The sequence below is a fragment of the Podarcis raffonei genome, chromosome 8 (assembly GCF_027172205.1).
Source record: "Podarcis raffonei isolate rPodRaf1 chromosome 8, rPodRaf1.pri, whole genome shotgun sequence".
Lineage (NCBI taxonomy): Eukaryota > Metazoa > Chordata > Lepidosauria > Squamata > Lacertidae > Podarcis > Podarcis raffonei.
In genome coordinates, this window is record NC_070609.1 from 67,454,641 (window position 1) to 67,466,984 (window position 12,344).

The 12,344-nt window shown below is 44.2% G+C and overlaps 1 protein-coding gene across 4 annotated transcripts in view; it reads right to left on the bottom strand.

The window, feature by feature from the left end:
* LOC128419640 (mucin-5AC-like) overlaps positions 1–12,344 on the bottom strand; it is a 30,572-nt gene that overhangs the window by 9,429 nt on the left and 8,799 nt on the right. For 3 of the 4 annotated variants that reach the window (XM_053400571.1, XM_053400570.1, XM_053400573.1), the window contains 12 exons: positions 11,318–11,413; positions 10,517–10,621; positions 9,734–9,838; positions 7,226–7,397; positions 6,624–6,730; positions 5,860–5,961; positions 5,254–5,355; positions 3,628–3,811; positions 3,171–3,277; positions 2,573–2,671; positions 1,966–2,067; positions 844–945 (listed from right to left, as the gene is read on the bottom strand). In XM_053400571.1, coding sequence (XP_053256546.1) covers positions 844–945; positions 1,966–2,067; positions 2,573–2,671; positions 3,171–3,277; positions 3,628–3,811; positions 5,254–5,355; positions 5,860–5,961; positions 6,624–6,730; positions 7,226–7,397; positions 9,734–9,838; positions 10,517–10,621; positions 11,318–11,413 — 1,383 coding nt within the window. The remainder of the gene's footprint in view (positions 1–843; positions 946–1,965; positions 2,068–2,572; positions 2,672–3,170; positions 3,278–3,627; positions 3,812–5,253; positions 5,356–5,859; positions 5,962–6,623; positions 6,731–7,225; positions 7,398–9,733; positions 9,839–10,516; positions 10,622–11,317; positions 11,414–12,344) is intronic. The other variant, XM_053400572.1, reaches the window with a different exon arrangement.

The window sequence follows — 12,344 nt, forward strand, 5'->3', positions numbered from 1 at the left end:
GAAATTATGGGGGGGGGGGATAATGCCTTTTACTTCCCCCATATAAAGCAACTAAACCTATACACCTGCAGTTTGGCAGGCTTAATCTCCTCTGGAGGGGATCCTGTGTTTGCAAATTTTATCCACTTTGGTTACCTATTATAGTGAATGTGTGGAGCACAGGGCTTTCTTTTATACAGAAGCAGTTATGGTGTGCTTTGACCAACTGTGCTCAAGGAAGTCCAAATGCAAAGGTCCCTTTGTTAACTGTTCAACCCCACTCTTATTTAGATAAATTGACCAGTATTTCTTTGAGGGCAAGTCATTAAAAAAAATAAAATGCTTCTGTGATTTTTCCTACTTTGAATAAATAAAATCACCTCCGATAAGTTTCCTACTTAATTTCCTCTCTCCTGGTAAGTTTCCTATACAGTGGTACCTCTAGTTACGAACTTAATTCATTCCGGAGGTCCGTTCTTAACCTGAAACTGTTCTTAACTAGAGGCGTGCTTTCGCTAATGGGGCCTCTTGCTGCCGCTGTGCCGCTGGTACACGATTTCCGTTCTCATCCTGGGGCAAAGTTCTCAACTCGAGGCAACTCTTCCAGGTTATCGGAGTTTGTAACCTGAAGCGTTTGTAATCTGAGGCGTTTGTAATCTGAGGCGTAACCCGAGGTACCACTGTATTTAGTTTTAAGCTCTTTTTGCTTTCTCTGTTGTTTCCTGTTTCCTTCTAGGCAAAAGGGTTAGGGATGTATAGAACATCCTAAAAGCAATCTGCTCTCTATCAGGGGAATACTATAGGTTACCCTTATTTATTCCAAACAGTCCATTTCTTGAAACAGCACTGGTGTTGCTTACATACCTTTTGCTGGGATATTTGGACTGCTTTGCACTTGCTCCAAGGTGGGAGTTGGAGCAGGAGGTGTAACGGGCTCTGGTGCTGGTGTGGACTGGATCTCACCACCTATGGAAAAAAATTATGAGTTTGAGGCTGAAGGAAGGGGACCAGTGTGACTGTGGGAGGCCTTAAAGGAAAAGATACATTCCATTATTTATTTGACCTTCACCATCCCTTTCTTTGTTCTTCCTTTTCACCCCTTCTCAAGGATCATATATAGAGGGGATATGTGCCTCTCCCCTGACCCAGTCTGGAGACCACCTGCCCCAGATCCAGAACTAAATCAATTTGGGGTGGGGTCAATGTTTAATTAGGGTTTTCAGAACCCTAATTAAACATAAGGGAAGGAGAGGGAAAAAAGGAAGGAGGAGAATTTGCATCTCCCCTGCCAAAAAATCTCAACCTTCCCTACAGGACTGCACCAGCCCACATGACTGAATCCTTTGCTCAACTCAAAGTATTGAATCCTTTGCTCACTGGCAAATGTTCTGGTCAGAGAGACCCCCCTGTAGTTTTCCTGTTCAATGCCCTTTCTCCCAGATGGCCTAACCCAGGGCTATCCAGTGCTGTTGTGACTTGACTTGGTTGAACCCAACCCCAGACCCCCAGAATTGACCTGATTCAGTTTGGGATTTGGACGAATCCAGTATACAACCCAAACATATAGTGCATCCAATGTGGGACTTAACCAGCAGTTGGTTTTTCAACTCCCTGTGTTCTGGCTTTCTGACTGTGATTGTAGACTGGAGAGTATTGGGCTACAGGGCTTGATGTTGGGGAATGAGATAATTTCTATCAACCCTCTATTGTATCTTTTGTTAACTTTGCCCTGCCTGCCACTCCCCTTGTATTCTGGTGGGATTACCGGTAACTAGGAAAAATTCTAAGATTAGTCCTGTGGGCATGTTCAGTTTGCTTTAGTTTACAGTCCCTTCACATTTGCTTTCCACTTCATGTTACCAAACCTGCTAGGTCTTCTCCTAAGAATGGCACCCCAAGACCACTTTTCTCTCTAGCACATGGATAGGACTTTTGACACTTCTGTATGTATCCCCAGTATCTCTCAAGATAGTGTTGCATGCCTACCTTTTACTGGGATTTTTGGACTGCCTTTAATTTCTTCCAAGGTTGGAGTTGGGGCAGGAGATGTTATTGGCTCTGGACCTGGTGTGGATGGGATTTCACCACCTATGAAGGAAGATTCCAATTTGACGCTAAAAGATGAGGACCAATGCGATGCAGTCGTCCCTCCCAGGAAATGCTATGGCCCTCTGCTTATCCCTTAGGCAATTGTTCTTTGAGCTCCACCTCCAGATGCTATCTTCCTTAGGACTGTATACTGTATAATGTGTATATAATCTGCTACTGCTAGGAGATGGGATTATTTCTACTATTTCTTTACTGGCTCTTCAGCTAACTTGCTTTCCTGCTTTCCATTCCCCCAGGATTCCAGACAAATGACGTAGAAGGATTCCTAAAATTAATTCTGGAATTTGAGCAAGTTTGTGTAGCTTTCAGTTCCTGTAGTTCCACTTCATGTTACCAAAGTGTATGGAATTTTTCACCTTTTGGTTCTTCTCCCAAGAATGGCATCCAGAGAAGGGCTTTTTCTCCCACACGTGGATAGGATCTCTGACACTTTGGCTATATAGCCCAAGTATTTCTTGGAATAGCTATAGGGTGGCGTACGTACCTTTCACTGGGATTTCTGGACTGCTTTCAACTTGTTTCAAGGTGGGAGTTGGGGCAGGAGGTGTAACAGGCTCTGGTCCCGAGGTGGGAGGGATCTCACCTATGGAGAAAGCAGATTGCAATTTGAGGCTAAAGGATGAGGACCAATGTGATGGAGTCATCCCTCCCAGGAAATGCTATGTCCCTCTGCTTCTTCCTTAGGCAATTGTTCCTTGCTTTCCATCTCCAGATGCTACCTTCCTTAGGACGGTATACGGCACAACGTGTACGTAATCTGTGTCTTAGTACACCTGTTTGAGCTACCTGCTTTCAGAATGTGATGCACTTGTAGTCTAGAGAATGCTGTTCATCTGTGCCATTCCTTGGTGGTGGGGATATTTGCATTTTCTAATTTGAAATATGGCTATTTATGTGAAATGTGGGATTATGACACCACCCCAAGCTGCACCAGACCGACAGAAGATGGTGGCTGCATTATTTTTTCTCTTCTCTTTACCTGTACGGGGAATACTATAAGCTAAAGGTGAGAGCGTTCATTCCTGCAAACTAAAGCAAATTATCACTGCATAATTATTAGAAGAGCACGCTTAGAAACTTACTGGAGCAAAAGGGTGCTGAACAGGTGAACCGTACCCGGTAGTCGTAGCAGAGTTGCCCTTTCACTTGTTCAGCATTGATGCAGGAAAAGCCAGTGATGACATCATGCCTGCTCAGAGAAAGAAGCAGATAGGTTTCAGTTGCAGTGCACAGAATGTTAGGAGGTACCGAGACAGAGCAAAGTCTGTAACCATAGAAATAGGGGCAGGGCTGTAACTCAGTGGTAGAGCATCTGCCTTGCAAGCTGAAGGTACCAGGCTCAGTCACCAGCATCTCCAGGGAGAACTTGGAGACATCCCTGCCAGCAATCCTAGAGAGCTGCTGCCAGTCAGTTTTTACAATACTGAGCAAGATGGGCAATTGGTTTGACTCAAGGTAAGGAAGCTTCTTATGTTTCTGCAGCTTTGCAGCTAGGCAATTAAAAATTGCATTGCATACAAGAAAGGCTTAACATCTCACACAGCAATCGGTTGCCCAGCCTTCAAAGCTGGGATCCCATCCACAGTCTGGACCTCGATCGCGAGTGGCATTCTGCATATCTCCTGAGGGTGCATCTGAATGAGGTTAAAAAGGAGTTCCTGGTCCCCATCACCCGAAGGATTGTCTTCGTTAAACCAGCGGGTCTTGCAAGTGGAAGGAGACTCTACCAAAAGAAAAGTGACAGGAGGTTTCTTAGAATGCTTATGAAGCATCTGAAGAGGAGAAGGCTTGGTGCCTTGCCAGCATCCAAGGATAGTCAAATCAAAGGCCTCTGAATTAGGAATTCAGTACTATGGTTATTTTTTCAAATTAATTGGAACCTCTTGTATGATATCTACATCTATACACACATCTATAATTTCCATTTTTTTATCTTCTAGGTCAGGCTGTGGGACTTTATGACCCCTATATGTTGTTAGACTTCAGTTCCTATACTCCTCAGCCAGCATGTTCAACTGTCTGGGATGTTGGGAGTCCAGCAAAATCTGGAAGGTCCACAAGTTTCCCATCCCAATTCTAGGTCTTTCTCCAAAGACTGCACACAGAGAACAACTTGTTCTCCTGCCTGTGGACACCACTTTTGACTCTTGCACATGTCCCAAATGGAGCATTTCTTGAAACAGGCTCTGTGTTGATGACATACCTTGTTTCCCCCCCTGCTGCGGTGAGCTGTGTTGTGGTGTGTGGGTAGGTGGGAGAGGGTACTTACTTGGAGGCTGACATGTTAAGGTAAGAGCCAGTAGCACTTGGTGGGGCTGCAGTGCTTTGACCTCTGAGCAGTGGCAAGGCAGAAGCGTGGTCGTTGTGGTAGAATGCACTGCTGGAACCAATCCAGTGTTCCTGCTGGTGCATTTGCACCATGCCAACCTCTCTGCCGCCAGTCACTCCTAGTAAACTACAGCAACACCAGTGATAACAGGTCAGGTGAGCACTGCTGACCACTATTACTTAGAGCAAGGAGAAGTCTACTAGAAGGCAGAATGTGGAGGAAGGCATGGTTGTGATCTGTCAGTTAAAGCAATCATCTGGGACAACATAGAAGAGTATTTATTTATTTATTTATTTATTTATTTATTTATTTATTTGGACTAGATCTAGGAGCAAAGGCAGATTTAGGGGAGAACAACTGGTTTACCCACACTGAGCACTGAGCCAAGAACAGGGAGTCCCACAACAATGACTTAGAACAGAAGCTGAGAGTTGAGCTCCCCCCCCCTCAAAAAAATGTTTTGGGGTGTTGCATAGAGTGCTGCTGAAATTTGAAAGCCCAAAGTCTGCCACTGCTAGGAGATGGGATTATTTCTACTATTTCTTTATTGGCTCTTTAGCTAATTTTGTCCTGCTTTCCGTTCTCCCGGGATTCCAGACAAATGATGTAGAAGGATTCCTAAAATAAATTCTGGAATTTGAGCAAGTTTGTGTAGCTTTCAGTTCCTGTAGTTCTACTTCATGTTACCAAAGTGTGTGAAATTATCCACTTTTGGGGTCTTCTCCCAAGAATAGCGTTCAGAGAAGGGCTTTTTCTCCAGCAGGTGGATAGGACCTTTGACACTTCTGTATGTATCCCCAGTATCTCTCAAGACAGCTGTAGTGTTGCATGCCTACCTTTTACTGGGATTTTTGGACTGCCTTTAATTTCTTCCAAGGTTGGAGTTGGGGCAGGAGATGTTACTGGCTCTGGACCTGGTGTGGATAGGATTTCACCACCTATGGAGGAAGATTCCAATTTGAGGCTAAAAGATGAGGACCAATGCGATGCAGTCGTCCCTCCCAGGAAATGCTATGGCCCTCTGCTTATCCCTTAGGCAATTGTTCTTTGAGCTCCACCTCCAGATGCTATCTTCCTTGGGACTGTATACTGCATAATGTGTATATAATCTGCCACTGCTAGGAGATGGGATTATTTTTACTATTTCTTTATTGGCTCTTTAGCTAACTTTGTCATGCTTTCCATTCCCCCAGGATTCCAGACAAATGACATAGAAAGATTCCTAAAATTAATTCCAGAATTTGAGCAAGTTCATGTAGCTTTCAGCTCCTGTAGTTCCATTTCATGTTACCAAAGTATGTGAAATTTTTCACGTTTTCGTTCTTCTCCCAAGAATCGCATCCAGAGTAGGGCTTTTTCTCCAGCACGTGGATAGGATTCTTTGACACTTTTGTTATATAGCCCAAGTATTTCTTGGAATAGCTATAGGGTGGCATACGTACCTTTCACTGGGATTTCTGGACTGCTTTCAACTTGTTTCAAGGTGGGAGTTGGGGCAGGAGGTGTAACAGGTTCTGGTCCCGGGGTGGATGGGATCTCACCACCTATGGGAAAAGATTCTGAGTTTCAGGCCACTGTGATGGAGCAGGCTCTCCAAAGAAGGAGCTACATTTTGTGTATAGTAGCCAAACATTCATTTGTCTTTTCCCCTCTCCTTCCTCCTTCATTCATGAAGGAGCGTCTCCACCCCCATCATTTTACCTGGACACTGAGGTCCAGCGCCGAGGGCCTTCTGGCAGTTCCCTCACTGCGAGAAGCCAAGTTACAGGGAACCAGGCAGAGGGCCTTCTTGGTAGTGGTGCCCGCCCTGTGGAATGCCCTCCCATCAGATGTCAAAGAGAACAACAACTACCAGACTTTTAGAAGACATCTGAAGGCACCCCTGTTTAGGGAAGCTTTTAATGTTTGATGTACTATGGTATTTTAATATTTTGTTGGAAGCCACCCAGAGTGGCTGGGGAAGCCCAGCCAGATGGGAGGGGTATTAAATAATAAATTATTATTATTACTGGGCAAAAATAAATAAATCCTGCATTGCAGGGGTTGGACTAGATGACTCTTGCAGTCTCTTCCAACTCTATGATCCATGAGTTACTTAACCTACAATCTGTGGTTTGTCTGACTGCATTCTATTATCTGTTCTACACACTGAACCAGGAAGAATTCCGTCAACAGAATTCAAAGTACAAAGCAGTTAAAAACTTACCAGAGCAGAAAGACAGTGGGCAGCTAAATCGCACCTGGTAGTCATGACAGCGCTCGCCTTTTCCCTGGGAGGCATGGATGCAGGAAAAGCCAGTGCGAGCATCATTCCTGTTCAGAGAAAAAGAGTCTCAATAGCCTTTTCTTGTGCTATCACATAGGGTTTTCAATGCATTTTCAACGCCTTAAACTGCAATAATGAAAGGGGACTGCCTAGTCATGCCATAAGATATTTACAGGTATTCGAATAAAAGTAAAAGTTGAAGTCGAGCTTTGCATTTCTTTTACGACAAGAACTAAACCACATCGCCAGTGCAACATTGTGCATGCTTATTCAGAGGTGTAGTGGACTCTCATTCATTGGAAGCTTTGAAACAGAGGTTAGATGGCCATCTCTCGGGGATTCTTTAGCTGTGATTCCTTGACTAGGTGACCCTTGGGATCCCTTCCAACTCTACTATTCTATTATTCTTTCATATCCTTAGTTTGGATGCAAAATGAAAGCTCAAGACACAGTAGTAGTAGTAGTAGTAGTAGTAGTAATAATAATAATAATAATCCCCCACCAATTTCCAAGACCCATTTCACACAATACTAAATTCTCACGTAGTAAATATCTGTCCAGTCTCAGAAGCTGGGGTCCCATCCAATGTCTGGACCTCTATAGCTGTTGGTTCAGAGCAAATGTCATTGGGATACTTGTCCAAGATGTCAAAGAAGAATTCGTAGTCCCCAGTTCCGGAAGGATCATCTTCGTCAAACCAGCGTGTATTGCAAACTGGGGGATTAACAACAACAAAAATACAAGACAATGAAGTTAAAAATCTCCTGAAACTAAAACACAAAGTACAGATACATCTATTTTATTGGTGCACGTGTAGCAGGGGAGGCAGAAAAGGGACACAGAAAGTAGGGAACCTTTAACCCTCTGGGTGCTGCTGAACTGCAACTCCCATGATCCCTGGCCATTGGTCATGCTTGCTGGGGCTGATGGGTCAAAGGTTCCCCACATTTGAACTAAAAGGGACTGAAAACTGATGCAAAAGGTGTGCACATGGTGTGGTTCCATTCAACATTTGGAAAATAAGAAAAAGATGGAGAATTCCTTGTGCAAAGGCTACATAATCCAAAACTCCAAAATCCAGGGAGAGACTTGAATGAGGATGCAGAAGCATCATCCCTAAGTAAAACCACAGCACGTTTTCATGCACACATTGTGATGGGCTTGCAGATGTGCCTTGCAGTTCAAAGAGAAATGTTGCTGCAGGAGGCTGAGATTCTGATGTAGACTAGTCTTTTACACTTACAGGAAATCTATATCTAAGGGTTGCACCCAACTAAGTCCTGCTCAAAGTAGACCCATTAAAATTAATGGATCCAAGCCCTCCATGCTCATTGGTTTCAAAGGGTCTACTCTGGGTAGGATTAACGCTGCATACATCTCTGTGGACATCTTTATGAGGAAGGGCTGTAACTTTGCAATAATCAGAAGGTTCCAGGTTCAATGCCTGGCAACTCCAGGTAGGGATGGAAAGAGCTCCAGCTTAAAACCCTGGAGAGCCACTGCCAATCAGTGTAGACAATCCTGAGCTAGATCATGAACCATGGGCCCATGCAGCCCTCACCCTAATTTCATGCAGCTGGAGTGAAGCCAGGGAGGGGAGTGAGTGAGAAAAAATGCAATGGAAAAATATATGAAATGAATGGAGTGGTGTAAGTAGGAGAGTTGGGGGGAAGCCCTCTGAAAGTGATTAGCTCAGCTCTCTGCCAAGAATGATCTGACTCTTCTCTGGTAGCCCACTGGGGGCAGGGAGAAAGAAAGGGGTGACAGAGAGAGGGGGTCACAGAAAGAGATGAAAGAGAGGGAGAGAAGAGGGTGACAGAGAGAGAGAGAGAGAGATAAGGGGGTAGCAGAGAGAAAGAAGGGGGTGGCAGAGAAGGTGGTTGTGACCCCCAGACACTAAGCTCTGTGTGGGATAAATCCAGACTCATAGGCTTAATGCATGAATGGGTTAAGACCATAGAGTAGACTGTTCTGTCAAACTTAGCTAGGTTACTCCCCCTAACCTTGAGAGGTTATCAATCCTTGGTTCTTTCCTTCCACTGTGTGAACCCTACCAGGCTTAAGCTAGATCCTCCGAGCTTAAACTATGTGGCTTTAGCAAGCTGTCATTATTTTTCTAAAGAAATAATTTAGAAATCATTTGGAACAATTTTGAAACATAAGTTATACATACTGCCTGTCTTTCTTGCTGCTGTATAGAAAAGCACATGAATCTGACCTTTGATGAGTTGGTAAGTAAACCATTTTTAACTTACCAAATGCGTGGTCTCTTTCTTTTCTAAGGGAAGTCGGGAACTTTGGAAGCAACTTAGAAAGGGATATTTTAAAAGTTAAACAGCCTCTATTTCCACACTTTACTTGGCTGCATGTTTTGTGATTTTAAATCTCTGCTGGCACTATGCCACCAAAGAGTACTTGCCCCAAACCTGGATCTAGGCATCTAGGGAATTCTCCTTTTATTTTACCATATTTAGTATTTTTTATTTTTAACCAATATACAAATCAAATTAACACTCAAATTGATCCCATCCACCACTGGATTCAGCCCTGCCCAATACTGGCATGTGGCCCACCAACGGATTAGAAGGGCGTCCCTCCCTTTACCAATTGTTATTTTGTCTGTCTCTCCTCTCTGCTCATCCCTACCTTTCTGGGGACTTTGGGTAAGAATCTGCTCTGAGTCAGGGGTTGGTGCTAGAGATGCAAAATCTTCCTCTCCACACTCTGACTCATCATCATCATTGAAATGACCATCATTTTCTACAGAGATGGATACAAAGTAGATAATGATTGCCACCCATACCGTACCAACTGAGGATGCGCTGTGAACACACCAATGGGGTCCAAGGACCTAATTCTGAACCATTTAAGTGTGTCTATTTGGAAACTTGGGGCTGGGCCAAAAGATTTTTGAGAAACTGCCCCTCACAAACATTGATCTAGACCCCTCTCCTAGTTCATCAATCTTTCAAAGGTTGAGGAAGTGCTGTAGTTCAGTGGTAGATCATCTGCTTTGCATGCAGAAGGATCCAGGTTAAATCCTTTCTTACCTCCCTTTTGACTCTCAGCACTGGTGGTTTCTTCTGGTCCAGGTTGAGGTGTCTGAGCTGGAGGAAAAGTTGTCTCTGGTCCCAATTGAGCTTGGGCAGTGGGAGCTGAAGAAGAAGATTAGAGGTGAAACTTGTGTTATATCTCTTTTGGGGGGAGGGAGGCATGTGGGTTTCCCAGGGGTATATGGTTGGTCAGGGTGGAAAACAGGAAGCTGGACTAGATGGTGAGGTCTGAATCTAGATTCAGTCCAGATCATGCAAACATCAGCAGAGCCCAACTGGGTCTGATTAGCCACCTCTTTCTCCTGTTCTTACCCCCCTTCTGACTCCCTGCACTGGTGGTTTGTTCTGGTCCAGGGTGAGGCGTCTGGGCTGGAGGTAAAGTAGTCTCTGGTCTTAATGGTCTTAATGGAACGTGGGGAGTGGGGGCTGAAGAAAAATGCCATAGGTGAAACTTGTGGTTCAGCCTTAGTAGTATCAGATGCATATATTTCTCCATGGGGATTTTTGACCCATGAAAGGCCAGCCTGTTTTCCTCCACTCATGACAGGTGGATTTGTTTGATTTGCAAATTTGATATTTGCAAATCAAACAAATATCAGAAAGGATGTTGAGTGTCCAGGAAGCCCTGTCATCCAAAGAAAATGGAACCAGGTGGTACCTCTGTGCAGAAATTCCTATATCAACTCAAAAGTGAGGACTGCCCAATATTCTACACAATATTCTACACATCAACAGAGCTAAATTAAGTCTCTGCCTTGCCACCTCTTTCCTTTCTCTTACCTCCTTTCTGACCTTCGGCACTGGTGGTTTGTTCTGGTCCAAGGTGAGGTGTCTGGGCTGGAGGGAATGTTGTTTCTGGTCTTAATGGAACCTGGGGAGTGGGCTCTGAAGAAAGAGTTCAGAGATTAAACTTGGGGTGCAGACTTGGGAGTAGCTGAACGGTGGGGTGCTTTGTCTCCTTGAAGGAATGCCCACTTGCTTCAATTCATTCTTGACATTTATATTTATTAATTAAGCAAATATCACAAAGGACATTGTGGGTGTTCCGTGCAGTCTACCACCCAAAGAAAATGCAGTTGGGTGGCATCTCTTCCCAGAAATTCTAATCACCTCTTAGACGTGGGGAACACACAATATTCTAGATCAGTGGTTCCCAATTGGTGATCTGAGAACCCTGGGGGGTCTGCATAACACACCCCGGGGCATCCGGGCACCATTCACATAACAAAAGTACTACAGGTATGCCAAATTTTCAAAAGCATGGGGTGCATGGCTTGACTTTTCAAAAACAGAGGGCCAGCACCATTTAGCTCATTACGAACTACTCTTCTAGATGACGCAAATGGCAACAGATCTCAGCCAGTTGATGAGACACCTCTGTTTCCATTCCTACCTCCCTTCAGAATGGTGGTTTCTTCTGGTCCAGGGTGAGGTGTCTGGGCTGGAGGGAACGTCGTTTCTGGTCTCAGTGGAACTTGGGGAGTAGGCTCTGAAGAAAGAGTTCAGAGATTATTGTTCTAGATGACTCAAATGGCAAACAGATCCCTACAGTTGATTAGACACCTCTGTTTCCATTCCTACCTCCCTTCAGAATGGTGGTTTCTTCTGGTCCAGGGTGAGGCGTCTGAACTGGAGGTAAAGTTGTCTCCGGTCTCAATGGAACCTGGGGAGTGGGTTCTGAAGAAAGAGTTCAGAGATTAAACTTGTGGGGCAGACTTGAGAGCAGCAGCTGACAACATTTCTCTGTGGGGTTCTGTGCCTCCTTGAAGGAATACCCACTTGTGTCAATTCATTCTTGACATTTTATTTGTAAATTAAGCAAACAACACAAGGGACATTGTGGGTGTTCAGTGCAGTCTACCACCCAAAGGAAATGCAGTTGGGTGGCATCTCTTCCTAGTAATTCTAGTCACCTCTTAGATGTGGGGAAAACACAATATTCTAGATCAGTGGTTCCCAACTGGTGATCTGCAGACCCCAGGGAGTCTGTACAACCTGCTCAGAGGGTCTGTGGCACCATTCACATAACAAAAACTTCTACAGAGATATCAAAATTTTCAAAACCACGGGTTGCATGACTTGACTTTTGAAAAACAGAGGGCCTGCAGTACTTAGCTAATTAGGAACAACTGTTCTAGATGACTCAAATGGCAACAGATCCCAACCAGTTGATTAGACATTTCTGTTTCTATTCCTACTGTGACGGCCCAATGACACTTTCCTCCCTTGGCGCCATTGGGCTGGCCCTCACATAAATATAGTGCAACCATCTCACAGTACACTAATTACTTCAATTTCTACAAATAACCCCATATTATCTAGTGGGGGACTTGTGAGAGGGAAAACTTTATGATTTGGAGTCTCAGGCAGGATTTGATCAAACAAACAAGAAATATTTTATTAAACAAAGGACACTTCTGGTTATAATGTTATTTCAGGAAACCGTTCACCTAATAATATTTATACTAAACCTAAGTGTTGTTATGGACTTCTGATCAAACACAGCTTGTTTTAAACTTCAGTTGCTTATGTTCAGTTACTTCGCTTCAGGTAGATCTTCCAGGTTTTTAGACTAAAGGGTAAATGTTCAGCTTATTTCCAGTTATTT